Below are 27,631 nucleotides of genomic sequence, written 5' to 3' on the forward strand. Positions count from 1 at the left end.
AGAGAGCAACCGCCGGGCTCGGAAGCCAGAGGTGGCTGAACGGAGAGTGACGGACTGACGCGCGTCACGCAGTACGTCGGGATGCCGCCGGCAGTCTCACCCTGAGTCGCGCGGGATCTCATTCCGAGTCAGAGTGCAGAGATATATACTATAAAGTGTGGGGTATCAAAAGCCATGAAGCCATGAACTACTGTAATCCTCGTCTCAGCAGATCTAACAATAATCATAAGAAATCATGAAAGTGGTAAAGACTGGCTATTTCCTCAAAAGCTTCTCGTGCATCTCCGCGCTTTTCAGCTTCGCCCTCAAGAACTCTAATCGTGTTTCATATCTTGCAGTGACCTCCGCGCGACGCTTTCGGATGTCTGACATCTCTGCTTCCAGAGCAGCGTACTCGTCCGGGTCTTCTCTAGTGCCTGGAACTGGAATTGAAGGTAAAGGACGGACGGCGGCACGTCGGGTACGCCGGTCGGGAGTACCGTCGCCTTCCATAACCGTGGCCAGCGGGAGATGGCCACTGCTTCTACCCAGGTTGACGGTGGAAGAGCTGGCCATCGCTAGTCGGCCAAGGGCTGAGGTTGGGACGTCCAGCTTTGAGAGCGCCTGCTTCCCCCGTGACGACATGGACGAAAGGGATGTCTTCCTTGAAAGGGTGATTGGTTGTGACACCAGTGGTGAACCACTGGATGGCGTTACCACGCGCGGTCTCGAAGGCAAAAGTCGAGACCTCGACGACACATCCGTTCGTCCAGACTTTCCCGAATGGGTGGATACCGCATCTTGGTCCATGTTGAAGCCCAAACCACGAGGTGACCTGCGACCGGACGCGGGGCTTCGACTGCGCCCTGGCACCAGCGTGTGCGTCGACCCTAATGGATCCCGATAACTGGCCCCGGACGATAGTTTCGCAGAAAGCGGCGGATGTTGCTTCTTCGTCAGAGTGCTGAGTTCCAAGCCGTTGAATGCGTCTAAGAGTCTCCGACCTTCAGCTTCCACCAACTCGAGTTCCGCACGGATGTCCTTTGCCGTCTTCAGTCGCTCGTCGTCGGCATATGTGGTCAATTCCGCGGGGTCATCGTGAGGGTCTGCCGTCGAGACCCGATACATCGAGGAAGGACCTCTAGTCGACGTGCGCAAAATGCCTCTTCGGGAACTACTTTGTGCTCGGGCTGCTGCATTGCCTTCGGAAGATATGACCGTTTCGGCACGACTTGTCCGCCGAGAACTGTTATTCTGGGTACCATACGGGGAGCCATCCGATGCGAGAGAGATCTCGCTGCTCTTCTTGCTCAACGCCCTCGGAAGTGTTCGACGGAGGAGGCTCGACGCTCGCGAAGCGCCAGAGAATACGCTACTCTGATCAGTGTGACTGTGCTCCTGAGACGACGCTGCTCGGCGGCCAGTCGCTCTCCTAAGAAGTCCAGAAACGCCGCTCGTGATGCTGCCACTAGCGGACGTCCTTGACTGTATCGAAGGTGCACGTGGTGTCTTCATGGATGAAGGTGGATGAGGACGAGAAGAGGATATAGAGTCTGCGCATGAAGCATCAACGGGCTGTAGTACGATATGGGCACAGGACATACATCGGCCATTCGATGGTGAACTGGTTGGGCCTAAACGCACGACAGGTTCTTCAGTTGGGGCTGCAGAACCCGACGCAAACCTCTCGAAGAGGTTCTGTCGCAGAAGACGGTATTCGTCGTCACTGTGAATCATAGGATGGTCCTGTCGCTCAGTCATCTACAAGCAGCCGAGAACGGCAGCGCATATACTCACTCTAAGAGACCCTCGGCATTCGCGGTAGCCAATTCGCTCAGACGTTGAGCAAGCGTTAGACTGTGGAGTTGTTCATCAACGCCAGCTTGATTGCCGAACATAGAACTGACGTTATGGGGTCCGCGGACATCCTATGCTGCTCGTTAGATTCATACTCTGAACCTGGTCTCGAAGAACCTGGGCTTGGATGTTGAGGGTTTCTCGCTGCGCGCGCGTTGAAGCTCGACGGAGGGGGGCGGGGTGCTATGGGAGGGGTAACAGCGGGCGGTGTGGGCGCTCGCACGCGCTCCTTCTCCTTGACCTTATTCCTACCATACTGCCACCCCCAGGTCCAAGTTTAGCCCCGGGACAAGCCGCGCTTCTGGAGAGAGAGTACGCACGAATCTTGAGCGTATGACGCGTGCGCCGTTTATGCTCTCGTCCTGAAGGTCGTCTCTGCGCGACGAGAAGAAGCCCATTTCATTCCGGAGAGAATCACGTTAGTGAGCCAACAGCTTGACTAGGATCAACGTGTAGCGATGCTCATGCAGGTGCACCAGGCTCGGGGCTCCGATGAGCGCGATGTACGGGCGCACAAGCCCCCAAGCGTGACAGACGAAAAAAACGGAGGGTGTTCAGGAAGGAGAATATTGCCTCGGACGGTTGGTCGACGCAAGGCCTCGCGCAACTCACGTTTACTCACGTGTCCTTGGCAGCGCGATAGCATTTTAGGCGTCGTTCATACCGGTACCGGATGATTGCACTTCTACTCCTCTAATAGTTGCTAGTATCACATATAGCAACCTATTGGTCGTTTGCCTGCATCGCGATCTCGGTGCCAGCCAAATGGATTCAGAGCCAAACTCAGACACCTTCACTCCCATTGCTGCTAATATCCGTTGTCATTCCAGTACAAGCTACCTGGAACGCGTGTCCATGCTGACATCGAATAGATATATCCCACCACTCCTAGAATATACATGACCATGATCGCTGTGCAGCTGCTGATCAGAGATACCCAAGAAAGATCGCCGAACAGTGCCGCTCACAATGTCTTTTCGTCGGAAAGCACTTCATTTCCCAACTTATCTGCGGAAGTCCCATGATGTTGCAGAACACATGGGCCACGATAGGCGGCCAAATGGATGATGTGCGGAGAAATAGATACCCAGCATGAAATCCAAAGAGTGTTGTGTAGCCGAACTGGAAAACTGCGAGGCGACTCAACAACGAGCGCGAGAGTGCAAGTAGAAGTACCCACGACTGGAAACCAGCGCTGTCTTCAGAGCCTGAGGTGTTTGACCAAGTCGCTGGTACGTTTCAAGAGCATGATGTACGTGGGCTTTCGTGGATCGCAGGGAGTCAGCTCATTGGTGTTGAGGGTATTTCATGCCTGAGGCCTCACCTAAGCCGAACCAAAGCGGGGTAACGAAGATCATGAAGCGCTTCGAAGCACCCGCGAGGTGATATGCCGCAAGGATACACGAACGAAACACCAGTTCTTCGGTGATAGGACCCTTGTTGCACCATTCAAACAGGTTCTCACAGAACGAGAAGCTTAGACATGCTCACGAATACGAAGTTCCGCAAACCCGTCCACGTGTTGAACAACGGCAGTAAGGACCCCCGCACAGTCCATCGGCTCTGCCCGGGTAATTTCAGGAATAGATATTGCGCGTACAGCGAGCCAGCGAAGAGCATTGGGGTGACTAAATACGCCAACCACCGGCTGGATAGATCCAGTTGGAGCCCCAAGCGCAAGATCGCCGATCGGAAAGTGGTCATCCACAACTCCCAGTCAGCACTATCCGTGCGGGATCTGTCCTCAACACATTGGAGCAGGATTACAAAACCGAACAGCGAGGTGAAGGTGCTGAAGGAGACCGCCACAAGTCGTGCTCGGATTATTGCTGGATCGTCCCGTGTCCCCCGCAGCGGGGTCGCGTCCGTGCGATCATGTTTGTTACTCAAACGAGCTCCTTTTGAGGCGTATAAGATACCGACGTAACTGGCTGTCACGAAGAAGGCGCAAGCATGTGCCACTGCAAGAGAGAGTGGTGGTTCGGGATATGTGAACAGGGTCCACCCCATCGATTTGCGAACGAACAGCTGTGTCTCGAACCGTCGTGTGATGGTCCCGGTCGATGGTCAAGAACAGACCCAAGGGCCAAGTGCGTCCTGCGCGCGCGTTGCCCGGCGCTCATCGCCACAAAGCTATTTTTACACTCGCGCGTTTGGACGCTGAGAGCCTGAGACTGCTGGCTTTGGACTCAACTCCATCTTTATATATTACTAACTCAAGAAGCCAACATTCAACGACATTTGTCATGAGAAATCACTGATGCCACAGGTGCTATCACCCTGAGCGTCTCCGATCCATCTTACTTCCCATGCCTCGGTTTTCTGCCAACTTCTAGGCCAATATTCTATATAACTTTCCTCATCTTTGCCCGGAGTAAGGACGCGCATCTTCAGCAGTGATCGATATGATTCCATGCTCGCTGCCAACCCGTTGTACCATGTGATCCTGTCGTCGTTACGAAGTCCAGCTAATTCCGCCCGAGAACCAGGCTGAAGCCGTTTTACGACGAATGTCTTGTTGCCCAAAACATCCAGGTCGAAACCTAGATCGAAATCGTACTGGTCCGCGCGGTCGACGGAGAAGCATGGTCCAAAGGTGTCTTGAGGCAGCCTAATCAGCCATTTACCTGATTTCATCGCGGCGAAGGAGGTGTGCGCCACCGGCCCGATCTGCGCCTCAAGTATCTCTTGCCACTGCTCGATTCCGAAGGGAGTCCCAGGAGTCCTCCGAAGACGTATGAGTCCGCGCACACTATCGTCGATGGACTGTTTCCCTCGAGTCGCTCGAGTGATTTGGGCTCGAAGGTAGAAGAGATAGGTAGCGCCGCGATAGTAAGGCAAACGCTGGGCATGCGTGTTCTGCCAAGCCAAACGGGCTGCCTCTGCCTCGGGAAAGTGACGCGCAGGAGAAGTGTAATATTGGGAGAGAATGTTGTTCAGAGCTGTGGTAAACTGCGACTCATTGTACAAGCCAAAGTCGTACGGAAGCGTGGCGGCGTAGTAGGTCGCCATCCCTAGCAGAGGCCATCAGCGATGCGGACACTTTAAGTCATCAGTTCCTTACCTTCCACATACCAAGCACTGTCCGGATCTTCTGTGCCGCTTTCAACCTCCTTCTGTTCCATGATGGGCCAGTTGTGTGCCATCGCGTGGACTATGAGATCGAAGAGAAAAGCCTCGTCTTCGATGACGGTACCATCGTAATACTCGAGAATGAAACTCCACTGTTGGGCCGATCCGCCGAAGGACGGTGATACACTTTTGCGCACGAATATGCGGAATGCTTCGCCGGGGTCATCAAAGAATGATCCCATCCGTTCGTACACTCGTTCGAGAAGGGGCGCCATCTGCGTTGCGTTGAATATATGTGGTTCTCCAAACCAATACATCCCGAAGTTCGACGCAGCATTTGTATAACTATGGAACGGGCCAACAGCGAGGTATGTGCCGAGTACGTCAAGCAGCGTCCCACGCCTGTATACGGTGGCGCCATCTCCCCAGGTCCATGCAGCGGATGTGCCCGGGGGAGCACTATCCATGTTCCAAGTGAATGTAATGTCGCATAGTTGGTCTTGGTCAGGAGGAAGGGGAAGGAATGACACGGGGCTTCCGATGAGGCCTCCTTGGTCTGTACGCAGGTCTACTCTGGGGCCGGGACGGGTAGTAGGCGTGACTGCACGAGGCATTGCAGTGAAGCTGAGTTGAACAGTACCGCGAACATCTCGCGACACTAGCCAGTCACGCTTGTTGACGTCTTCATGGTCCTGACTACGGAGCCCGATTGACCCCTCCTCGTCGGCCGCTCGGAGCGAATGGTCACCCGAGTAATCGTTCGCGGGTACGTTACCAAACTTGAGCGGCAGTGTCACGAGGGTATCACCAGCGCGCAAAGACAGCGAGTTAAGGCTGAGTATAGTTGATAAAGCAATCGCATCTCCGGAAGTCGTATTGAAGAGGGGTGTGATGGTCAGGTTAATGGCTAACGGTGGCGACGAAGGCGAAAAGGTTCCGACAGTCAACAACGCCGCTTGACTCAGTCGCTTCAGCGTTGACCACATCCTTTCGTGTGGTACGGCTGGCTGCAACGCCGAGGAGAGAATGTGGGCGGGGAGGCCCAACTATGAGCGACATCATGGTCGATTATTGCACATGCACATGCTGTGCCGCAGTAATTATGACCAGCCGCATTCAGCCTCCGAATCCAGTACGGCCCATCTCCCCTACTAAGGTAGCTGTCATGCAAATCTTGACCGATGTTACATGATATGATCGACTGCTTGAAGGCCCTTCTCCTCCTGCAGATCAAGCACGATCACCAATGCGCGACCTATATTGTCTAGATACAGTTCATTAGTAGGTAGGTAGGTAGGTAGGTATATTATCATAGGTTACGACTCCGACGAAAGAGTAAAACTGCAAGAGCAGATGAAATTTGAAGCCATTTTGGCAGCCACGTGATATCGGTCAGGATTTGCATGGCAGCTACCTTACAAAACCTTCATCTTCAATCGACACAGTAATAATGTTTCCAGATTTCTCGGTTCCTCGTTACTGCTTTGGTGCAACCCGCACGGGCTTGCTTTTTAGACCCCCTCCCCACATCGGCCATGCTATGTTATGCTGTCGTTCTCTGCGGCTCCCAGTCATTAAGCCATGCAGTCACGAACCGAATCATCCTGAAACAATCAGTTATTCATGATCATTGTGTATCGTCGATGAGCAAGCTTACTCGCGATGTATCTTGAGGATTTCAGCCGGTTCTTCTTCAATGTTGCGAAGGCCGAATTCATCGTAATGATGGACGCCTTGAGATGCGGTTTCAGTACACAGTTCGCGGCATGTTCGGAGATTACAGCCAGGACGCACCGCCAGGTATCAGCTTGAAAGGGCGCTCAATTGTGTCTTCCCTCTCGGCGGCGTAGCGGCTATGTGGGGTGGCAGGTCTCCACGGGTCAACCTCGCCATCAATGATAGCCAGCTTATCAGCCGCGATATCGAATGAACCAAGATCGTTGACAGCCGTTATGTTAGGCAACGGCGGCACGATGAAGTGTTTTCCGGGAGGGAACGCCTATGACCTGGCTCAATTACTCAGTACTCCCTGGTGCACCGGATTACTAACCTGACGACAGATCTTGGACTGGTACTCCAAAGTATGGAGTTTTGATACGATCCTCGGGTAGTCAGGATCCGGCGGCGCAGTCTATCGAAGTGTGAAGGCATGTAGTACTCTTATTGGACGATACACTTACGAAGAAATAACCCCTGTAGAAGGTATACGTCAGGATAACGTCTTCGTCTCATTTTTCAAGGTACCCACCATTCGGTGCACACCTGGAAGAGCCATTTGCGCCAGTTCTGATCCAGGGACGTATCTTGATACTTTGTATCGTCGGAAGTGCCGAAGCACTAAGATTGTGCGATCAGCAACAACAAACAGTGCCGCATTTCCCTGGCGCACCTCCTCTACCGTCATGTCCTTGGGGCAACGACTCACAACATGCTAGAGAGCAAGGCTTCAGCCGAAAACCTACCTCTGCAGCAAAGCTGGTTACCTTTTTAATATAATTAGCGTAGTTGACGATAGTATAATCGACGGTCAACGCTCCAGTGACCTCGATGGACCTCTTGTTGTCATCGTACGGCAGCATTTCATGCTCTGAAGGCAGCGGCCAGAATGGCTTGTTGAGAGCCGCGCAGAACTCGTCAAAGACAGTGCTCCCGACTTCCGGATCCCAGTTCTTTGCTTGCCACGAACCCAGTGGTTGCTACGAAACCGAGGACCCGCTGATTAGATTGCGGTGGTGAAAGGAATCTGCCATGAGTACGAACCGAAAGGATACTAGCAAAGTCTTCGTCGTGTTCCAACTCTCCTAAGCCAAAAAGCGATTTCAGGGCTCGGCGTAGTATGCGCCCGGTAGGGCCTGGGTGTGTGAGTATGTTATCAATGGAAGCAATCGCGGATTGCAGGTTGCTTGAGCAAGTCGGGTCCATCGCAACCCGAATGATGTCCATGTATTCCCAGATGGTGAGTGCAGCATGGGTAACGCCTATCAATTGAATGAATTGAGCAAATCAGGAGCTATTCTCGTTAAAGGTGCATACCACTGGATGCGATGGCACCAAAGACAAGCTCTGGGTATAGAACCTTCATGTGGGCAGCACGAGCACCGGCATATGATCCCTGAACGAATGGCGTCAATTACTTCCTTAGAATCTGCATTAATGTTGGGCATACCCCGTAATAGATCCACGGGGCATGTGGAGCGGTCAAGTCTTCCTCGATGCCTTCAAACTTGACATGTGACATGAAACGGGCAGAGTCAGCAGCACTCTGAGCGTTGTCCAGGAAGCGTAGAGCATCCGTGGATAGGTTATCTACGGGAATGGAACGGCCTAAGATGTTCCGGAATGAAACGGTGTCCAGTATTGATCAAGCAGGATTTTCTGACCATAGTAACGGTGTTCGAGTACCACTCCCACTCCGCCGGTCGCCTTCGCAAGAATCTCGACGATACCTGGCAGGACAAGAAATGAACCCATGCATGGTGTGACGAGACCCATGTGAGTCGCTTCGCACCTGTATCGAGGAATGGCAAACGGTTTGCCCCACTCGTCTCGCCTCCGTCGAGGACTATCACTGGAGCACTGCTGTTGGGCTTGTAGTGGCGCGTGTTGATCCAATAGCGTTGGCGCCAGGTCTGCGTGTCCTCCCTCGCGAAGTGATCCAGAGGTTGCTCGAACCAGTAGGCCTCGAACGAAGGCAGCGCGGAACTTGGATCCAAGTCATAATCGGGAACAACGGTATCCCCTGAAGCGTCGAAAGGCGTTTGAGCATGCGCAGGAACACCAAACTGGGTCGCTCCTTGCTGAGAAAGCGCCTGCAGCCTCTGGAGGTTGATCGACTGCGTGTCTACCGGGCGAAGTCCGCCGGCGGCGGCCGTCGCCACGAGCGAACACAGGGCCAACTTGAGGCCGAGCATAGGATGGAATGCGTTCAGGAGCATCCTGGTCATTGGACGAGGAGGTCGAAGGCCGTGCATATCACTGGGAGCATTTCCAGCCTGCGTAGCATGTGGTCGCGATCGGAGCCGTCGGCGAGGGACCGTCTTTCTCATGGGCGCTTCGATATGTGGTCTGCGCCACTTTGCTGAATATCGGTTCTGGTATGGCCCGGTTTGAGCCCGGTCGATCGTTCAAGGATGCGCTCTAGCCTCTCCTCCTCACAGCGTCCGTAACAATGTTTACATACACCGCGCCAGGGTTCACAGAATGCTCCGAACTGGAGTTAATCTCCAAGCTGCATGCTGCGATAGTTGAGCGTCGTCAATTATCAACGTTGCCCTTTGCGCATGCCAGGCGATCACTCCTGCCTAGAAAATGTTCATTGAGTTTCCTTGGGACGTGAAGAATAATGACGGTCGGACCTCCATTCTCGCGACGCAGTTTCGCTCGGACGAATCCCAGCGGGCGGTCTGCTACCCCGTCCACATTGTGCGGCACATACTTGGTGCGTTGTGACCCTATGCTCCATTGATCAGGTTTCCGCAGTGAATCTTCGGCAAAGATGCGGATCCAACTCGACAGCTGCGAACGCCGTCGACTATCGATATTCCACTCGCTCGGAACCCTCCTGAACTTCCACCAAAACCGTTTGCTAAGCTGCCTTTCCGACACCATGGACAATCTCGGTGTATAATCATGAGGCGATGATGGAAAAAAGTCGCGGCTGAACGCTGAGCGAGCCGTATCGTGGTATCTTATTTCGGGCTGGTGACCGTGTGTCATGTCGTCGGTCGCTGACCTCCCGGAGCGTCTACAGCTCAGACAGGTGTCTCTACTCAGGTCCTGTTTGTGATAACACGGGTAGGTTCGAAGCCACGAGCTGCCATGCAGCTCTCCAATTGTGCTCGCTTCGCGGCCTGCAGGATTCCGCCTAACTCCCGGGCTATGGCTCTGTATTGAATCTCTCGGCCCTAAAGGCCAGCAATCGGATCATTGTGGCAGCTATCGCGCCACTTTCCTCATGTCTCGCATAGGCCAGCCGATACATTTTTTGGCCGGTGGTTTTGCTGGCTTGACCATTCGAACCGAGCTGCAGGAGATACAAAGGGCGGAATTAGGTCGCAAGGCTGGAATCAAGGGTAAAATGCTCAGTGATTTCGCGAGACGCGATCTAATGGACGAGATAATTAGACAGACGTCCGGTTTGCACCCTTTTATGGCTGTCTACCGTGGTCATGACCGTCCCCCTGGACATTTAGCTCGATCCTCCACCGGTGGCCTCAGCTAGCTTTTTCCGGGTCCATGCAGGCGGCGCAGGCGTGACGACCGAAACCGAGATTGAGAGCCCGGAGTGCGTCATTCTGCAGTGCCGTCTCGTTGCGTAAGCTGACTTCCAGTAGCAAAATCAGGATCGAAGGCTTCGTCTGCAACGTAGATTTGTTTCCCGTACCGACAAACTGGCATGAACGAGGCGGGCCGTCGACTGCCTCATCCTCATCCTCATCCTCGCACGCTGTTAATCACCCCACCACTGTAACACCGGCCTCTTACGCACAGAAAGCTACGCACCCGGATATACTGGCCTACGTAGGAGAACATCCGTTGCGTGAAAGCTCAATGTGTAGCGGGGACCTCGCCGGTGGTCGCTTTGTCGAGGCAATCCGGCTCGACTACGGCGGGAAGAATCGTACATTATTCCCCTTTCCTGTTCGTATTCAACGCAATTACTGCGTATACACTAATGACGAAGACCATTCCGTGATGCAGGACCTCTCTGTCAAGACTGAAGGATTTTTCTGCCTTCGGTATCGAATCTTCGACATTCTGGCGGCCGCCGAAGGCAAGGGTTCGATACCTGTGTTAGCGGAATGTTTCGGAGGCGTCTTCAGAATATACGGTTCGAAGGGATTTCCGGGGTTGAAAGTCTCCACAGAACTAACGAAGGTGTGTTGAGTAACGCTGCTTGCCTGGACAGCGCGCTCATGTTTTGGGTTGTACAGCTGATTGCCATTCACGGGCATCCCAACGTCAAGGTCCGACAAACGGAGCGCAAAAGGCGCAAATTATCGGATCCGGGGCCATCACGCCCTGCGCCTTGAACTTCTGTCTTGTGTACGGGCATGACTAGTCCCTTCTATTTCCCCCTTAGGTTCAAGGGTTATATCCTTTGATAAGGTTGATTGCTGATACAGGAAGCACCGGTTACATACGAATCACAGTTCACCGCCTGCGATGTCTGTTATTCATCCCCCGGTTAATATGATGTCATTACAACGATTCTACCCTTAGTATTGAGACGCCCGGTCGTCTGACCAAATGGATCCAATATCGTCTAGAAATCGAAGCGATCACGTTGACGAAAGGACGCCGGCTCAATCTGATGATGCCGGTCATTACATTACAGATAGTCGAACAGAAAGTAGACGACTCTAAGTTCAACGTACCAATGGTGTTGATGTCGATTGGTCCTCGATGTGTTTGGATTTACAATATAGCGGCGAGTGCAGCATTCTCTGTTACACTGCAGTGTAACGCAAGATGGACACTGAAAGGAGGCACCGGTCATGTGATGCAGTCGACGTGACAGTGCGTGACAATGTGCTGCAATGATCTTGTCCTGCTCCTTGCGTTTTCCGTCCCGCGACGTTCATCAGATCCAGGTCTGAAAAACCACTACCTCTACCAGCCGTCTCACTTGCATATATTATCTTTCATGCTAACCCTATTGTATCTATCCCATTGAGGGATGGACCAACTCAGCGAGGCAGCTCACGATTGCTGTGAGTCTCCTTTCACCCTGTCATTATTGTCGTCCTCATCTCTCCACTCAGTCGGATATGCTGTCCAGCGCTGACTGTGTATGTTGCCTGTGCGTTACATCCACCCGGTACGAGATTGTAGAGCCTGCCGCCGACGTGGCTCGTTCATGCAACGGAGTACGTACGAGGTCCTGTCTGGGAACAGCGATCAAAGCCCATCCTGGGTGACGGATGGAATGGATTGATGATGCTGTCCGCGTGGGTGAGTATCCGTTTGACCTTCTGATCAGGACCTGGTCACTAGATGGTCGTTGACAGCGCTTGGTACTGTGCTCAGAGATCGTCATGCATGACCGGATCCCGCGAAGCTGCTCCATACAGTTTTGACATTGACTCCCGCTCATGCAGAAGGTGCTGCAAGTCGCAGGTCCGTGGTTTGCACATCAAACGATGGTTTATGGCTCTAACTCCTCTTTGCGCTATGAACTTCTAGCCTGCCTCAGTCTTTCGTGGTGCACATCGTGTTTTCTACCCAACAGACTACCGTAGTGTACGATTCGTAGTTTAGTAGCACAGGGCGCAGGCGAGCCACGGAAGGCCACCGCGGCTTGCCTGATCGGGCGTGACCTCCGGTAGCCGCCGGAAAGTCACAGGGTAGTTATTTCTCGGGCCGGAGTTTTTCGGTCCAATTACCCGACGCATTACCACCCCGACTAGGCCCGCCGCCGCCGCCGCCCACGACGCGCCCCGCCAATTTCCCCCTCCCATTTTCGAACGGCGAGCCTCTGCTGCACTCCATGTCATGCCCCGCAATCATAACACAGGAGCCTCTACTCTCCGCAACCGCAATCGCATCACCAATAAGACCCGGTTGCGAATCCTCGAAGGCAGCATCGATGCCGATCCGCTCGTGCTCGAGGAGGATGAAGAGAAGGCCCGGGTTGTGTCTACAGCTGGTGTGGACGCTGAGGACGCCAATGTGAGCCCATTTTCTGCCCGTTTGCTGGATGTGTCGTCCCTTGTTGAGTGGCAGGGGTGTGGCGAGCTCTGATTGGCTGGGAATCGTGTGAACTCGTTCCGCGGAATGCTGACTAAGCAACCATAGGAACACCACCTGCAGGCTGTCTTGTCGGCGGCGTCTAAGCGTCACCAGGCCTTTGGAGGACATACGATCAGAAGTGCTACGGACAAGGCCGAGGCGCCTGTCAAGGAGGCCTACATCCCAGTTCCCGATTCTACAGGGGTCGCTGATAACTACGAAGAACTCTACCCTCCTGGACGTTGGACAGATCCATCCAGCTATGTGCGCACTTCAGAGACTGTCGAGGAGGGTATCGACAGTGCCCTGGTTGACGATTTCACGTACTTCATGGATGAACGGGACAAGGAGTGGCTCGACAAGAATAATGAGGAAGCTCGCGGGGAAGGGACCAGTGTTCAGGGTGCCCTCGCTTCCGGCACCACGACGCGATCTGGTTCGTCTCAGCGGAGCGCGAAGGCGAAAGGCAAGGAACCCGATGTACCGCAGCCGGTCCCTATAACCGAGGACGAGTTTGAGTTGGTTATGGGTGTCTTCGAGAAAGTAACGCACGAGAAGACCGAGTTTCTCCACCATGTCAGTATCTTCTACTATATATTAATCATGAGCAACACGACTCACTGTGTTTGCAGAGTCTACAAACTGGCATGGCATTCCCTGCGTTCACGGAGTATCAGGAGACATTCTCCACCGAATTGCGACCTGCTATGTTCGCGTCTTTCACTGTGCCTACATGGGCTCCACGTCACCCGCGGCTTCTGAGTATTGCTACAGCGGTATACCCGCATTGGCGAGAGCGACGGCTTGAACGCGAAGGCCGGAGGATCATTCCCGTGCTCAATGTAAGCTCATCGGTCCTTTTTTGGTGGTCAGTATGTTGATCGGCCATTCAGTTCGACGAGCAAGACGTCAAAAACGAGTCCTACATCTGCTTCCGACGCCGCGAAGTCAAACAAACCCGCAAGACTCGTGCTCAGCAGATATCGTTTTCCGATAAGCTGTTCCGCCTCCAAGAAGAAATGGGCAGTGCTTTCGACCTGGCCAACCATATCCTAGTTCGGGAGAACCAGAAGAGAGACCTGGCTCGGCATGGTCAAGCTCTATGGGACATGCGTGCTGCGTTCGTTGACCTGAAGCGAAAGTTCCCCACACTCGGCACCAAGGACGATGACGAACTCCTCGTGGACAAGGAACGGCCTCCTAAGCGGCCTAAGCAAACTGACACGGCGTACGCTACGATAGTCCTTGTACTTCGTTCCTTCGTGCTGACAGACGTCTGCAGACGTATTCGATTCCGCGCTCAAGCTGCGGACTCTGGTTCGCCTGCAACTCCGCACGAGATCCAGATGAGACCGAAGGAACGGTATGGTCAGATTATGAACTTCATCGAATCTGCATTGGCGCGACAGAAGGAGAGGGACTCTTCTTGGGAAGATGGAATCGACGTGAGCTCTGCATGCTCCCACTTCACTTGGGTTCAAGCTCACTGGCGTCCGCGCAGAATCCGTATCAGAGAGTACCAGTCACCGTATCACAGCGCGCTTTCAAGTGGTTCCCTGTTCCTGAATACGACCCCGCCTCTAATCAGCCACCTTCGACTCGTCGTCACATCGCTCTTCGTGCGCGCATGGGACGGGGTGGCCGACAGCACATCGACCGGCGCTTGCATTTGCGACCATCCCTCAGGCCAGGTGCCAGCTTTCTTAGTCAGCCACAGCGAGATGTCGACAGAGATAACGCCGACGAAGAGGAACGCACATGGCGAATGCGTGAACGATGGATGAACGATGGCGACGATTATCCTGGCATTGGATCCGAAGGGCCGGACGAGCAAGACCGCACTCTCGTGGACGACTATCAGCATTCGTAAGTCGGGTAACACACAAGGAGGCGCTTGAACTGATAGCTCCCTTAGGCATCTCCTCTACTCTATGACCCTTCTCTACGATCAAGACCACAACACTTTGTCGACAGATGCGACCATCCCCATCACATTGCCAGACGGTCGTCAGCACGCTGCTACGCCGTTCAAGTTGGGTCCCCAACCCCCCATCATGCGCGGCGGTGTGATTCAGAGACCTCCTCCGACACTACCCGCATCTCTATCCTCGCATGTTGCTACAATACAAGCGCAGAATCCCATGAAGAGGCTACCACCCGCCGCTCTCGCGCATACCCGCATATCTTCAAATGGCGGCATGCGACCTCCTGCTGCTACCAATTCTCTTGGCAACGTAGCAACGTCGCCTCCTGCGTCGAATGGCGTCATTGCGGCAGAGATCAATCCGAGGACAGCAGGATCGCCGGCTAAACCCTCTGCCATGCTTGATGTTGAAGAGCTATCTGTTAACGGCAGTAACCCTGCGTCTCGCTCAGCTTCTCCGGTTCGACCGAAGTCCACCAGTCAGCATCTCGGGGTAGCCAACGTCAACGGGTTCAATATGCCAGTCGCCAATGGCTATCCCATCACAACGAACAACGGGAATGCCTATATCCCTCAAACAAATGGCCCATCTGGTTTGAGCCCTCAACAAGTACAGGGGCTTAAATCTGCTTTTGCGATGCCAGTCAGTCAGGACCTCGCTATGCGGTCAGGATTTCCGGCACAGGGTATTGCTACTGCGACTAGCAACGCTTCTGTGACGCATGGTCCATTGAACCTGAAACTTCCGCAGTCGCGTCAAATGCAACAGATGCAATGGCTTGCTGGCAATCATCGCCAACCGAGTGGGGAGTTGAACGGGACCAACGGTCTGCCTTCTCGAAGTCCAACCCTCTCCCACGCCGTAGCGAATGGGGTCATATCGCATGCTCCCGCTGGAGGGTTGCGAAGTACTCCTACGATGGCGCATGTAATGGCTGCCGGTCAAGGTCGTGCGTCACCAGGCAATAGCCATGCGTCTATGTCTCCCCACATGCAGAACGCGTCGCCTGTGCCAGTGATCGCCTCGTACTCGTCTCCTCAGTCATCATCTCCACCGCGACCGCCTTCTCAGGCACCTCTCGCTCTATCACCCTCGATGCAGCATCAACTCGCCTCTCCCTTGCCCCAACAACACATGGTCGCGCAAGGTGTACAGGGGACAGGCTACTGACGGCTGTGTAGTTCGTTTTCGTATTTGACGCGTCTTTATCCACCCCTCTTCGGTCTTGTTTATCGTTTCCTCCGTACCGCCTTGCCTAACTGTATTATGCATTTTAGTACATCATATACCTGCTGAACCCTCCAGTACCTTGGGCATCTCCTGTACGCGTATGGCCGCTCAAAGATGCCGCATACAAAATGGCCCACATTAGCGCCGATTTGGCCAGCCCACTCAATATGAGGTTGCAACATGATTACATTGTCGTCAGCGATGCATCAAGCTGGAGATTGACTCGGTACAAGCTCTACAATGACGGGAAACCGGCTTAAGAGGGTCATGACAGTCCAGAACCTGCCAGTAAGGCCGTGAGCGCAACGAGGACAGAGACTTGCGCTGTCACTGCGCGTTTGGCAGCGGACGATTTCGCGCTGGATGTACTGACGCTTGGGGCCGGGCTGCCAACGGTGATTGAGGTAACGGCTGTTGAGTTATTGGATTCGCCCTCGCACTGCAGCTTGAAGCTGATGAGATCCGACAAGGAAGAGAAGCGCGAGGCAGGCGCCAGACCGATTTGTTTATTTCCAATGTCATAAACCGAGGTCCAAGACTTCAGAACTGTGTCTCCGAACTACTCCAGGAAGTAATCAGTCATATGTACCAAAAACTGACAATGCCAAAGGGGGTGTCATATCCAGCCGTAAATGCTAGGCTGCCCTGCTTGACCCCGAAAGACTGCGCGATGTCGGTGGAGTTGATCGGAACCGCCACCACGACAAGTCCTCGATAGAAAGATTATAATCCGTTCCGTTGACGCGTAGCCCAATAGCAGGTAGTTTCGAGGAACAATCGATAGCTACTATGCTCCCTGCACCCGCAGTTCCACCTAACTCGGCAAGGAGGGTTTGGTATGTTGCATTCGGTAACGTCACGACGGTTGAGCCAGTGTCCATCTAGAATGAAAAAGAATACAAGCATATTCATGAACTGGAGATGAATTATTTGCATTACCACAGCTTCGAAATTTGAAGAGCCCTGCAGGAGTTGCTATCAACAGATAGCCCTTCGGCATGAACCGACCAGATGTTCTCCGCCACAATCGGATAATAGGTGATATCGCCGCTGAACTGAAGCACGTATGTGAGCAGCTTTGGTTGGCGTCACGTTTCATCTTACTGTCGTATTGTCCACGCCGCCGATTGTGAGAGACCCGACGTTCACCGTGCCATTCGTATTGCCCACGACTGTCTGATAGTCGAGAGCGTCGAGTCCTCTGGCAAAATAGCAGCTAAAGATATTCTCTTCGAGCGCTGTTGTATTGGCCAGCTGTTCCACGAAACCCGGGAGCCCTGATCTTGCAAGCGAGCTCCAGGCAAAGCCCATCAGGCCTGAGATGCCTTCGAACCCTAGGCCATGAGCGTTTTTAGGAGAAATAAGCCCAGGTTCCACAACCACGTTTTCCAGAGTGAAGCCTGCAACCGTCACGACGTCTGTACGGACCTCAGGGCTGATTTGACTGCCGTCACCATATCTGTTCGTAACGTACACCTGAGAGAAAGGGAACGAGTACCCGGGCACACACGCACGTAAGATTAATGGACCTTCCTAAGTCGTGATATGTCGAGGAAGTAGAAGGGTCGAAGGTGGCTGGAACCCCGACACTTCCGGGGGTAGCGAGCCAAAAGTCCGCGCTTCCAGTGTCCGCCTGGACCATGAACGTTCGAGGCGGTGTCCCGACTTGCACCTGAGATGACACTTTTATAAATGCCATTATACTCCGCGTAAATGCATCGGCTTACGTTTATGATGTAAAGAAGATCTTCGTTGGTCCAAACTGGAATGCTCGTATGAGTAGCACATAATAAGAAGCACGAATATTGGTACTAACAGTCCATTACCTGCGTTGATCCTTGAGGTCCGACCTGATGCGAGACGATCGGTGGCTCAAGGACGACGTCGGTCACAACGTGCGTCGAAGAATCTTGTTCGCGCTTCGAAACTGCTTTGGCAGCGCATAGCTTGTTGAGAGCGCGAGCACCAGCGCGCTGTAGCGATTGGACCTGTTCTACACCATGAGTGGCTCTTGTTTGGTGCAGTGGAAGAGTAATAGGGGACGCAGAGATGTCGGTTGACCCATAAAATATAAAAAAGGCGATAAAGAAGAACAGTGAAGAACGGACCATATCGTGTCGAATGGCGTAAGAGGGAATGCCAGGTGGCCCACCGCAAGTTAGGCTTTATACTGCCCGAGAGAACTCGTTGCTCCTATAGCGCAGGAGTGCTAATGCAGACACCGACTCGGATCTTTACAGCATCCCATGCAATCCCCGACAACTGTCGGCATTGAAGATTTCGTTGGTACCAGAATCTTGGGATGGTTCAGTGCAGTTGACGGGGTAATGAAGTGGATGCAGTAAGGGCGCATGATCGCGTCCATATTGAAAGACCCAACATATATATGGTGGAGAGAGCCTGCATCAATGAACGTCAAGTTAAGGTACGCGACGAGCTGAGTACAATACTCAGTTGCGTTGAACACATCTTATGGTTGGGAAGCAGGGGGGCAATACGCGCCCGCGCTCCGTTACACCGGCTAGGATGAGGCACTTGTCACCCACGGTTCCAGAGATTGGTACAAAAGAGCTGACTCACAAAGCAGTGATAAAGAGTGACATCTTCGATCGCATTAAACATAGCCGTACGGAGGTCGGTACCGCCCTGCGTGAAAAATGTCCCATGTTGGATGGATAACGGGAATATTTACCATAAACCGCTGCAATGCTCATAGAGAATGAGCAAATTGCTGAATGGTGTCCATGCACGGTATTTCGCCTCCTTAGCGCACTTATGTTGTGCAGCAACCTCATACATATTTGCCCTCAACGCACGTGTCTTTTATCGAGATCGCAATAATGTCATCTCAGAAGTACGCTCGATCGAAGGAACAGGTGCTCACGCATAAAAATACATAACAAGAGGTGCAGTTGTAGCAACAAATCATTCGTCCTCTGGCCAAGCAACGTCCCCTGCGGACCATCTGTCGCCCCATATCACGCGTTTGTGGTAGACCTTCCGAAGCTCTTTAAAATCCTTGACGAAGTCGTCGATGTCGCGCCCACTCAGCGTAGACGAGTCCGCGGGTCCGTCCGAAGACGAACCAATCAATGTGGACGCGCGTGCCTCCGAAATATCATCCTGTTCGGTTGTAGCATGCCGCAATCGCATCAGCAGAAATTGAGGCGTAAATCGCTGTAGGCGTGCATGAGCATGGTGCAATGAGATAACGCGTTCATCGAACCTGATATAGTTCCTTCTGCTCTTTCTCGAGTTCCTTCCATCGGGACTCCAAGGCTTTCGCTTCGTCAAATGCAGCCTGAGTTTCTGCACGGATTCGGTACAGATCGTCCTGCTGCGCCAAATTGTTTCCTGTAATTAAACGAGAATACTCTCAATGGGATAAGGTTATAATACTGGAAACTGACATACTGGCGATCGTCTCATTCGCCATCCCCAATTCTGCTTGCGCTTGATATAAGGACTTTACTTGCTCGAGCGAGTGGAATATAGCTTGGAAGTACGTCTGATCGGACATCATGTCCTCTAGATCTTCTCGTCTAGGGCGGCGTGTCGGTGGCTAGGTGCACTGAAGGCAGCGCTGCGCACGCACGATAAAGTGGAGAGTTCTGGGAAGTCGTTGAGCAGCGGCGTCTGAGGTTGCTTAGAAGTCATATTCGCAGTTGACACGAGAAGGCACAGCCCCGCTCGGCGTTGTATTCAAGGGTACACCTGAACAACGCGATCTGGGACGGGCGCAAGCAGTTAGCAGTAAGCAAGCTTGGATCTGGCAGGGTCATAGAGCTGGGGTCACACACCCGGAACTCCTGACATCTGACATCGCCTTTCAGTCCTGACCATGACCGCCACTGTATTGCCCGGCGAGCACGTCCCTGCTCAACATGTAAACCTCAAACTGGGGCCTGGGTTACTGCAGCAAACGAGCGCGGACGGCTCGGAATACATTATGTCTACCCGTGCTGGTGCTCTGAATCATTCGTCGAATGGCGCGAAATGGTGGATCGACAGCAACTCGCGACGGGTACGTCCTATACTACTAGTAGCCGACGAACAGCATCATAATGATGAAATGGCCTCAAAATATAGTATGTTCCAGCACCTCAGGAATCGGTTGTAGGTGTGGTGATCGCGCGAAGCGGCGAAAACTGGCGCGTCGACATCGGATCCGCGCATATGGCGACGTTGGATGGCCTTGCGTTTGAGGGTGCTACAAAACGTAACAGGCCGAATCTTAAGGTATGTCCGCAGTACTGTTGGAATCTAGATGCCTCACGAAAAATCGTGACAAGGTCGGATCCCTTGTATATGCTCGCGTGTCACTGGCGCATAAGGACATGGAGCCCGAGCTGGAATGTTTTGATGCACAGACGCGTAAAGCGGAAGGTTTCGGTGAGCTAAAGGGCGGATTCCTGGTCAAATGCAGCTTGAAGATGGCACGATTGTGGGTCATCAATCGTATATTGGATCCGCGAGCTGTCAAGGCTGACGCAGTTCAGTATAGGTTACTGGATCCGTCACATTTCCTTCTGCCATTTCTGGGACAGCGCTTCCCGTTGGAGGTTGCCACAGGCGTGAACGGCAGAGTATGGATCAACGCAAAGGACGTGAAGCAGACCATCGCTGTGTCGCGTTGTATCGAAGCCGTCGATCCAGACGGCGGCGGCCTGGATGCGCCAGGCCTAAAAAAGTTCTTCGAAACCCTCGACGTTTGATTGGGTTCTTGAGCAGTGGCTGTCCACCTGCCCCATGCAGATCGTACGGCCCTCCGTCCTCCGCGACCGGTGACTCCGCTTGTATTAGACGCCCCATGTTGTGTACCTTCGCTTACACTGAGATGCGACGTGGTAAGTACGTTCGATCTCGCCATGTGTTATGTCAGCCCGAGGCCTTCGTCTGACTCGATATCCACAGTTAAAATACCGAGCAGGCACGGCTAAAACTGTAATAGATAACCATTTCCTCCCACGCATCGTTGTGTCATCACCACGATCGATGTCTAACAACACCTATCCCGAGCATCCCCGCAGTAAGGTCAAGCGTCTCGCTAACCGAGGTGCCAAGCACATGTTCTCGTGGCAATACCAGCATAGTTGACGTTGTTTGTCCAAGGTGCTTACGACTACGCAACCATTCATAGCATCATCGCGTCCTGTCCCGTGCTCCACGTATCCTTCACCCCGGACGGCACAGATCCATTTCCAACAATCCTCCCTATGATCGGGGCATTGGGATCGTTTAGGTCGCCATCCACGCCTCTATCGGATGGCCCTCTGGATCTCTATCTTCATGGCTGGGTTTCAGCCCGCCTCATGCACCTCGCGGGCTCTCCCGAGGAGGAAGACGGACTCCCTATCTGCGTTGCCGGCACGCAGGTTGACGGATATGTCCTTGCGCTCTCTCCCTTCCACCACAGCCTCAACTACAGGTCAGCCGTCATCCATGGCTACCTGACAGTGGTCACCGACCCACAGGAGAAGATTTACGGGATGGAGCTCATTACCAACCATATCGTGCCAGACCGCTGGGCGAACTCGCGCGGCCCACCAACAAACGGCGAGCTGCATAGTACGGCTGTGCTCAGGGTGCGCATAGAAAGCGCGAGCGCGAAAGTTAGGACTGGCGGTCCGAGCGAGGACCGCAATGATGAGGCGGACGAAGCTGTAAGGGGTGCATTCTGGACTGGGGTGATACCGACGTGGCAGGCGCTAGGTGAACCACTTCCAGCGGCAGAGAACAGAGTCGATGTCCCGCCGCATGTACGGGATTTTGTCGAGAGAACAAACGTCGGGGGGCCGAGACTGGCGAAAGAGTCGGTTTCGAAGACAGTGGCTAAGAAAGCCTAAGCTAGATGGGTTCTGTACTTCGCAGATACTTGCTCGAGACGACGAATATAAAACGACAAGCTCGTGTATGCTTGCCACATGGGTAGACACGCGACCGGTATGAAGTCAAGTCGCTGTGATCCACGCCGCATCCAAACGGCTACGATGATCAACCGATAAGGCTTCGGAACCTCTTGCCGGTGAGCCTTGCGCTTAGCTTGCGTTCGTGCAAGGTGTAACGGTTTTGTCAGGCGTTGCCTTATCTCTAGCGTGGCAAGACCGCCTAGGGCAGAGTTCGGTGTATGCGGATAGGTGTTAGACATGAGTGGATGGCTGGGGTGTCGTATCGCCTCCCTGGCCTTTATACGCGCCCAACCAACAGGCAATGTTCATGATGCGAATTCTGGTTGACATGATGTCATAGCTTTCTTGGTGGCTAAAGGATGATAGGATTGATTATGTTGATGGTTGTGGCACGTACTACACCCGTGAGGAAGGTCTCCTGTAGTTTCGGAGGTCTGCCATCTTGCTGTTTCCTGGGCTCGCTAAGCCTTTGACTGGAAGGGTGAAAGGAGTGGAATAAACGCAGTACAAGCATAGACTCATAGGAATCGGTCAATGAAGCTCTGAACAGTTCTAGCCGCTTCCGTCTCCCATGGTTTGCTGTACTGGAGCCGCGGCCGTGACGCACTTCATGTCTCCTTGTTGAGCGTCTGCGTTTCGGAGCAGGTCAGCAACCTATGTCGCGGTGAAGTAGCTAGATAAACGTACCTGTAACCGCACCGATGCATAATAGTCGCCCTTCTTCGCTATCAATTGGTCATGCGTGCCATACTCGCTCACTGCGCCATCCTTGACGAAGTAACTGTTTATTCGTCAGGGTCGATGAATAGTCGGGAGAACAGGGAGATTCACATGCAGTCCGCGTTCTGGATAGTGGACAGCCTATGGGCTATCGCAATGGTCGTCCGCCCCTTCGCGGCCTGGTCAAGCGCCGCTTGCACCACCTTCTCAGACTGCGAGTCAAGCGCCGACGTGGCCTCGTCTAAAAGTAGCACCTTCGGATTGCGAAGCAGGGCACGAGCGATCGCGATACGTTCTGTCAAAAACGCGTCAAATTTAACTCGCTCATCACGGCACAGCCAAGGTCCACTCACGTTTCTGACCACCGGACAATTGGGAGCCCTTGCCTCCGACCTCGGTATCAAAGCCGTCCGGCAGGGACTGGATGAAGTCCAGAATGTTCGCGTTCCGGCACACCTCTTCAATATCCTCTTGAGTGACTTCCTCGTGGGGCTTGGTAGCTCCGAGGAGGATATTAAACCGCACGGTTCCGGCATACAACGTCGGTTCTTGGGACACGAGGGCGATGTGCTTCCGGTACTCCTGGACGTTGAGCTCGGCGATGTCCTGCCCGTCTAGGTAGATGTGACCTGCGAGAGGATCGTAGAACCTCTCGACGAGCTGGATCGTCGTCGACTTGCCACATCCAGAAGCGCCGACAAGGGCGACGTATGTGCCGGGATCAACGGTGAGATTGAGGCCGCGGAGGACACGTACCGCAGGGCGGGTCGGGTAACGAAAGTGAATATCTTCGAGGCGGATTTGGCCCTTCACGTCCTTCGGGACTTTGCCCACAGTCGATTCGGCGTCGATCTCCGGCACGGAGTCTAGAAGTCTGATGATGTCCGAGCCAGCACCCTTGGCGGAAGACTAGGGGTTCGAAGAGTCGGTGAAAGATGTCGACATGAGGGCCCAAATCGGTGGACTTACCATATCCGGCACGTAGGAGAAGACGTTGCCAGCCTGAATGGAACCGAAGACCGTGCCCTGTGATCGGCATCGCATGAAGAACGATTCTTGTTAGATGAGAATATAAGACGTACCATCAAGCCGATGAAGAAGTCTGTCGTTGAGAGCTCTCGGTCCGAAACGAGACGAGAGCCGTACCAGAAGATGAGGGCAATGATGTAAAACGACATGGATTGGGACAACGCGAAGAGCAGGTTGCTCCGGATGGCGCTCCTGTTTGACTCCTGAAGGGCCCCCTCTAAGCTTTGGTTGTAAAGGTCCGTGCAATCATGCTCTCGGGTGAGCGATGCCACGGTCCGGATGGCGCCAGCGGCTTCACAGGCAAGCTGAACGGAATCCTCGTGCGCGCGCTTGTTCTTCTGGTCCTTGAGCACAACGACGCGGAGGCGGATGTAACCAGCGGAAACCAAGAGCGGCATGCAAGCGAGACCGACGAGACCAAGCTTCCAGGCAAAGACCAAGCCAAGGACAAGACCGACAACGAGGGTGGCGAAAGACTGCACGATGACGCCGAGTGTCACCCCAGCGAGGTCGTTGACCTTCTGGGGATTGTCGCTGAGGGACGAGGTCACTGCTCCGGTGTTATTCTCGTCCTCGTCGAAGAACTCGATGTCCTGCCTGAGAATGGCCTTGAAGCTCAGGGACCGCAGCTTCGCCGTCAACGACGCTGCAGTTGAGGCGAACAAGTAGTTTTGTATACCAAGGGAAAAAGTAGAGAGGATGGCGATGACGAAAAACCATAGCGCATCCCGGTCGCCCCTTTCCCTGCGAACGTGCGGGTCCGGCTTGGAGAAGTTGTTTATGGAATGAGCTAAGACGATACCTGCGAGGGATCGCAGACCGTCAGCACGATGACACAAATGCTGAATATCACACTGACCGAAAGACGGATATACAGCGCCGGAACAGCAAGCCGCGACAACGGCGATCCCGTACCATTTCCAATTCTCACGGTTAATGATACCCATGCGCTTCAACAGGTACAGGAGGGAGTAATCGTCCTTGTGGTCCGGGCCAGCCTTCTTTCTCTGGTGCTGTTCGCCGATCTGGCTGCCGAGAGACTGCCCGCTCTGCTTGCGTCCAAGAGGAATATCCTCGGCAGCCTGCTGCTCCATCGTCTTCTCCTGAGCTCTCTCGACGGTCGACGGGTCGCCTCCACCGGTCACATCAAATACACCCTCACGAGCTTCACGGAGTTTCTGCCCCGCGACAAGGCGAGAATATGCGCCATCCTCGTTCTTGAGCAACTCCTGGTGCGTGCCCTTCTCGAGCACCACGCCGCCACCCATGACGTAAATGCAGTCGGCGTCCTTGATGGTGGAGAGACGGTGAGCAATCGTTATTGTGGTACGACCTGGAGCGGGGTTAGTTTTCTCGGACAAAAACCAGCAGTGCTTGCGTACCTTCCGCAGCCTTGTCAAGAGCGTTCTGGACGATGCCTTCGGACTGAGTGTCAAGAGCACTAGTAGCCTCGTCCAAGAGCAGGATCTTGGGGTCGGAGACAATCGCGCGAGCAATCGCAATACGCTGCTTCTGACCACCAGACAACAGGAAACCGCGTTCACCAACCATCGTGTCGTATCCGAGCGGGAGCTTAGCGATGAAACCGTCCGCGTTCGCTTTGATGCAGGCCTCCTTGATTAGCTGGTCCTTCTCTTCCTGCGAAGCGTGCTCATGCTTCGTGCCAATAAGACCGTGCGCGACATTGCCCTTGATCGTGGTTGCGAATAACGTGGGTTCCTGGGAAACCAGGCCGATCTGCGAACGAAGCCACTTGAGATTTAACTCCTTGATGTCGACGCCATCAAACTTGACGACACCGGACAGCGGGTCGTAAAACCGCTCGATGAGTCCGATGCAGGTGGATTTGCCACTCCCGGAGGCGCCGACGAGCGCGCAAGTCTTGCCAGCGGGGAAAGTAAGGTTCAAGTCCTTCACGACAGGGACGTTCGGACGCGACGGGTAGTTGAAGTAGACGTGCTCGAGTGCTATCTCGCCGACAACCTTCTCAAGTTTCGTGCCTCCGGGGTCGGCTGAGTCGATCGAAGGAATGCGGTCAATCGTTGCATGAAGCTTAGCGGCTGCGCTCTGGGCGTAGCTGATAGCTGTCCACAAATAAATTAGTCCACTAGACTGGAACTGTTCAACACGGATTGCTTGCCTTGCATATCAGGCATAAGCATAGCCAAGGAGAATGAACCGATGAGGATGGCAAAGGAGACATTAACGACTTGTCCAGCGTTCGCATGATGTTCATTAATGAGAGTGGTACCAAAATCAAAGGCTGGTATGTAGGGTGATTTAGTGTCCGGTATTGGAATGTTGTGATATGGAATGGCATACCAAGAGCATATGAACTATATATAATGAAGAAGAACACGGCCACCCCTCCACCTTGCCATGCGGCATCTTTCAATTCCACCTTGTTGGCATTGTTCACGTGTTCACCGTAGATACTGCTGAGAATGGGTTGTGTTCCAAAGGCCTGGGCGGTGCGAATGTTAGAGATGACTTCTTCGGCCAATGTACCGCCCTCAGCAATGTGCTTAAGCGAAATTCTGTGAGGATACTCGTGAGAGGGTATGACGATGAAAAGCGGTGTGTACACACTGCATATATTTGGACATGAAAGCGTTCATGACCCCGCCCGCGATCGAGATGCATGGGATAATGCTTGTCAACGCGAGGGCGAGACGCCAGTTACGAACGTAAGCGAGGATGAAACCGGTGATGAACGCTGAGATGGACACGACGATGAGTGCCACTTTCTCAGAAATGCCTTCCTGTACAAGATCTTTCGATTGATGAGTCCTATGTAACTCCTTCCGCTCATCAAGCATAAACACGTACGGGTATCCGTCTGTATACGGGTAGCAACTTCACCGGCGCCGAGGTTGTCGAAGTAGGCAATGTCTTGACGAAGAACAGCCCGAAGGTAACGCTCCCGTAGCCGTTTGGCATTGACCTCCCCTGTGTACACCCAGACCACCATGTACACATAGGTCGCGACAAACATGGCAACGCCTGTCGGCGGAGGTCAGCAGATAACCCCATGTTGACACTAGTAGGTCTTGCCAATGTAGACAAGGAAGGACGCGTCGTTTGCCGCTGTGTGCCGGAAATGCGATCTAACGGCAGGGAATTCGGCCGCGGCGGTGGTATTACCACTGTTCGCCGCAGCGAGAACGGTCGCAAAGTGGACGAAGTCCTCGGTAAGATTCCCAAAGAATAAACTCATCAACGGCTACATTGTCAAGTTAACCTCATGTAAAAAATGCACCAAACGGCGAAGATGAGATATACCTGAGCCGCTCCGGCCCCCATCGCACAGACCAATCCGATCAGATTAAGGGTCAGCTCCGTCTTGGTATGTAACCGGAAAAGATCTGTAAATGAGACGGGCTTGGCGTCCTCGACCTTGGGTTCGACATCTTCCTGGGGGACCTCAACATTCGCTGGCTTCTCGTCTTCAGGCTGAGAGGACCGTCGTCCGAGGAAATCTCCTTTCTTGCCCGACGACGGCCGCGCCTGATTCTCGAGCGGTCTGTTCGTGGACGACATGGCACCGACGGCAGACAGCTGCCTTGGGTATCGAGGGTGGGCAGGAGCGAGTTAATAATTTTCGCACGGACAAGAGCTCCGGGATATATGGACGCCACCCAGTGGCCAGCTTCTTCGTCCTGTTTACCCCGCCGCTGTACGCAATTTAGACGGCAAGACGGTGACTGGTTGCGCGGATGTGGCGGTGCCCGTAGTTTCGCGCCGAACATCCTACGCGTTGGCCGGCAAGTTAGATTTCTGAAGGTGGCGTGACTCTGTTTTTCGCTTTGTGGTGTCAATCTGGGATGGCCGGGCGGATACGCATCGTGTTACCGTGCAAACTGCCGGTGCGGTTAAAATCTGCAACTAGGTGTAAGGTAGTCCGTAGAGTATTTGATAGCCAACAAACATGGCGGCATGCAGCACCCTTCGTGATGAGCGCGGTGCAGTTCTACTAATGCATCAGCGGTGAGGTCTTCTGGGGAGCATGGCCATACCCAACCTGCAACTCCAAGCAAATGCACACAACACGTGAGGAGAGCCCGAGCATTCACTGGTCACCCCACTAGTCCGTGGTTTTTGCCTCAGGTAAGGATGTGCACGTCGTGAGGGCACCAAGACGTTCATCCCGAGATTGACGAGCCTTTGGCTGTCGCAGGA

The 27,631-nt window shown here is 53.7% G+C and overlaps 11 protein-coding genes across 11 annotated transcripts; 4 read left to right on the forward strand and 7 right to left on the reverse strand.

Annotated features, from left to right (window-relative positions):
• Positions 1 to 159: 159 nt before the first annotated feature.
• On the reverse strand, positions 160 to 2,252 carry PUNSTDRAFT_118426 (uncharacterized protein). The gene is made up of 5 exons (XM_007380211.1): positions 2,157 to 2,252; positions 1,887 to 2,092; positions 1,777 to 1,836; positions 1,584 to 1,705; positions 160 to 1,532 (listed from the first exon to the last, which is right to left on the reverse strand). The coding sequence occupies exons 1-5, from the start codon at positions 2,232 to 2,234 to the stop codon at positions 256 to 258; spliced, it is 1,743 nt and encodes a 580-aa protein (XP_007380273.1). The 5' UTR covers positions 2,235 to 2,252; the 3' UTR covers positions 160 to 255.
• Positions 2,253 to 2,644: 392 nt separating this feature from the next.
• Positions 2,645 to 3,846, reverse strand: PUNSTDRAFT_111105 (Abi-domain-containing protein; the record flags this gene model as incomplete). The annotated part of the gene is made up of 5 exons (XM_007380212.1): positions 2,645 to 2,748; positions 2,805 to 2,966; positions 3,017 to 3,097; positions 3,161 to 3,272; positions 3,328 to 3,846. The coding sequence occupies 5 exons, from the start codon at positions 3,844 to 3,846 to the stop codon at positions 2,645 to 2,647; spliced, it is 978 nt and encodes a 325-aa protein (XP_007380274.1).
• A 170-nt stretch (positions 3,847 to 4,016) lies between these two features.
• PUNSTDRAFT_141332 (uncharacterized protein) lies at positions 4,017 to 5,894 on the reverse strand (the record flags this gene model as incomplete). The annotated part of the gene is made up of 2 exons (XM_007380213.1): positions 4,017 to 4,850; positions 4,901 to 5,894. 2 exons carry the CDS (start codon positions 5,892 to 5,894, stop codon positions 4,081 to 4,083), a joined length of 1,764 nt encoding a protein of 587 aa, XP_007380275.1. The 3' UTR covers positions 4,017 to 4,080.
• Positions 5,895 to 6,204: 310 nt separating this feature from the next.
• Positions 6,205 to 8,928, reverse strand: PUNSTDRAFT_49969 (peptidase S28). Its single transcript, XM_007380214.1, has 13 exons — positions 8,417 to 8,928; positions 8,289 to 8,354; positions 8,075 to 8,232; positions 7,942 to 8,020; positions 7,669 to 7,886; positions 7,392 to 7,604; positions 7,298 to 7,339; positions 7,157 to 7,245; positions 7,089 to 7,101; positions 6,959 to 7,039; positions 6,703 to 6,907; positions 6,566 to 6,641; positions 6,205 to 6,512 (listed from the first exon to the last, which is right to left on the reverse strand). The coding sequence occupies exons 1-13, from the start codon at positions 8,841 to 8,843 to the stop codon at positions 6,452 to 6,454; spliced, it is 1,728 nt and encodes a 575-aa protein (XP_007380276.1). The 5' UTR covers positions 8,844 to 8,928; the 3' UTR covers positions 6,205 to 6,451.
• Positions 8,929 to 9,862: 934 nt separating this feature from the next.
• On the forward strand, positions 9,863 to 10,940 carry PUNSTDRAFT_130958 (uncharacterized protein; the record flags this gene model as incomplete). Its single annotated transcript, XM_007380215.1, has 6 exons — positions 9,863 to 9,980; positions 10,033 to 10,043; positions 10,101 to 10,192; positions 10,242 to 10,548; positions 10,609 to 10,785; positions 10,842 to 10,940. 6 exons carry the CDS (start codon positions 9,863 to 9,865, stop codon positions 10,938 to 10,940), a joined length of 804 nt encoding a protein of 267 aa, XP_007380277.1.
• A 1,462-nt stretch (positions 10,941 to 12,402) lies between these two features.
• PUNSTDRAFT_130959 (uncharacterized protein) lies at positions 12,403 to 15,734 on the forward strand (the record flags this gene model as incomplete). Its single annotated transcript, XM_007380216.1, has 7 exons — positions 12,403 to 12,579; positions 12,706 to 13,215; positions 13,272 to 13,481; positions 13,533 to 13,867; positions 13,922 to 14,084; positions 14,141 to 14,505; positions 14,555 to 15,734. The coding sequence occupies 7 exons, from the start codon at positions 12,403 to 12,405 to the stop codon at positions 15,732 to 15,734; spliced, it is 2,940 nt and encodes a 979-aa protein (XP_007380278.1).
• A 995-nt stretch (positions 15,735 to 16,729) lies between these two features.
• Positions 16,730 to 18,159, reverse strand: PUNSTDRAFT_130960 (acid protease; the record flags this gene model as incomplete). The annotated part of the gene is made up of 6 exons (XM_007380217.1): positions 16,730 to 16,849; positions 16,899 to 17,253; positions 17,309 to 17,466; positions 17,522 to 17,556; positions 17,611 to 17,782; positions 18,085 to 18,159. 6 exons carry the CDS (start codon positions 18,157 to 18,159, stop codon positions 16,730 to 16,732), a joined length of 915 nt encoding a protein of 304 aa, XP_007380279.1.
• A 560-nt stretch (positions 18,160 to 18,719) lies between these two features.
• PUNSTDRAFT_111109 (uncharacterized protein) lies at positions 18,720 to 19,451 on the reverse strand (the record flags this gene model as incomplete). Its single annotated transcript, XM_007380218.1, has 4 exons — positions 18,720 to 18,971; positions 19,021 to 19,148; positions 19,209 to 19,336; positions 19,390 to 19,451. The coding sequence occupies 4 exons, from the start codon at positions 19,449 to 19,451 to the stop codon at positions 18,720 to 18,722; spliced, it is 570 nt and encodes a 189-aa protein (XP_007380280.1).
• A 184-nt stretch (positions 19,452 to 19,635) lies between these two features.
• PUNSTDRAFT_130962 (uncharacterized protein) lies at positions 19,636 to 20,509 on the forward strand (the record flags this gene model as incomplete). Its single annotated transcript, XM_007380219.1, has 4 exons — positions 19,636 to 19,818; positions 19,884 to 20,033; positions 20,087 to 20,238; positions 20,299 to 20,509. 4 exons carry the CDS (start codon positions 19,636 to 19,638, stop codon positions 20,507 to 20,509), a joined length of 696 nt encoding a protein of 231 aa, XP_007380281.1.
• A 280-nt stretch (positions 20,510 to 20,789) lies between these two features.
• Positions 20,790 to 21,640, forward strand: PUNSTDRAFT_130963 (uncharacterized protein; the record flags this gene model as incomplete). Its single annotated transcript, XM_007380220.1, has 2 exons — positions 20,790 to 20,850; positions 20,907 to 21,640. 2 exons carry the CDS (start codon positions 20,790 to 20,792, stop codon positions 21,638 to 21,640), a joined length of 795 nt encoding a protein of 264 aa, XP_007380282.1.
• A 524-nt stretch (positions 21,641 to 22,164) lies between these two features.
• PUNSTDRAFT_111111 (P-loop containing nucleoside triphosphate hydrolase protein) lies at positions 22,165 to 26,992 on the reverse strand (the record flags this gene model as incomplete). Its single annotated transcript, XM_007380221.1, has 14 exons — positions 22,165 to 22,176; positions 22,391 to 22,484; positions 22,535 to 22,718; positions 22,777 to 23,332; positions 23,393 to 23,449; positions 23,506 to 24,254; positions 24,312 to 24,785; positions 24,835 to 25,536; positions 25,593 to 25,715; positions 25,775 to 25,989; positions 26,042 to 26,225; positions 26,282 to 26,455; positions 26,507 to 26,675; positions 26,735 to 26,992. 14 exons carry the CDS (start codon positions 26,990 to 26,992, stop codon positions 22,165 to 22,167), a joined length of 3,951 nt encoding a protein of 1,316 aa, XP_007380283.1.
• Positions 26,993 to 27,631: the final 639 nt, after the last annotated feature.

This window comes from Punctularia strigosozonata (genome assembly GCF_000264995.1).
Source record: "Punctularia strigosozonata HHB-11173 SS5 unplaced genomic scaffold PUNSTscaffold_2, whole genome shotgun sequence".
Classification (NCBI taxonomy): Eukaryota; Fungi; Basidiomycota; class Agaricomycetes; order Corticiales; family Punctulariaceae; genus Punctularia; species Punctularia strigosozonata.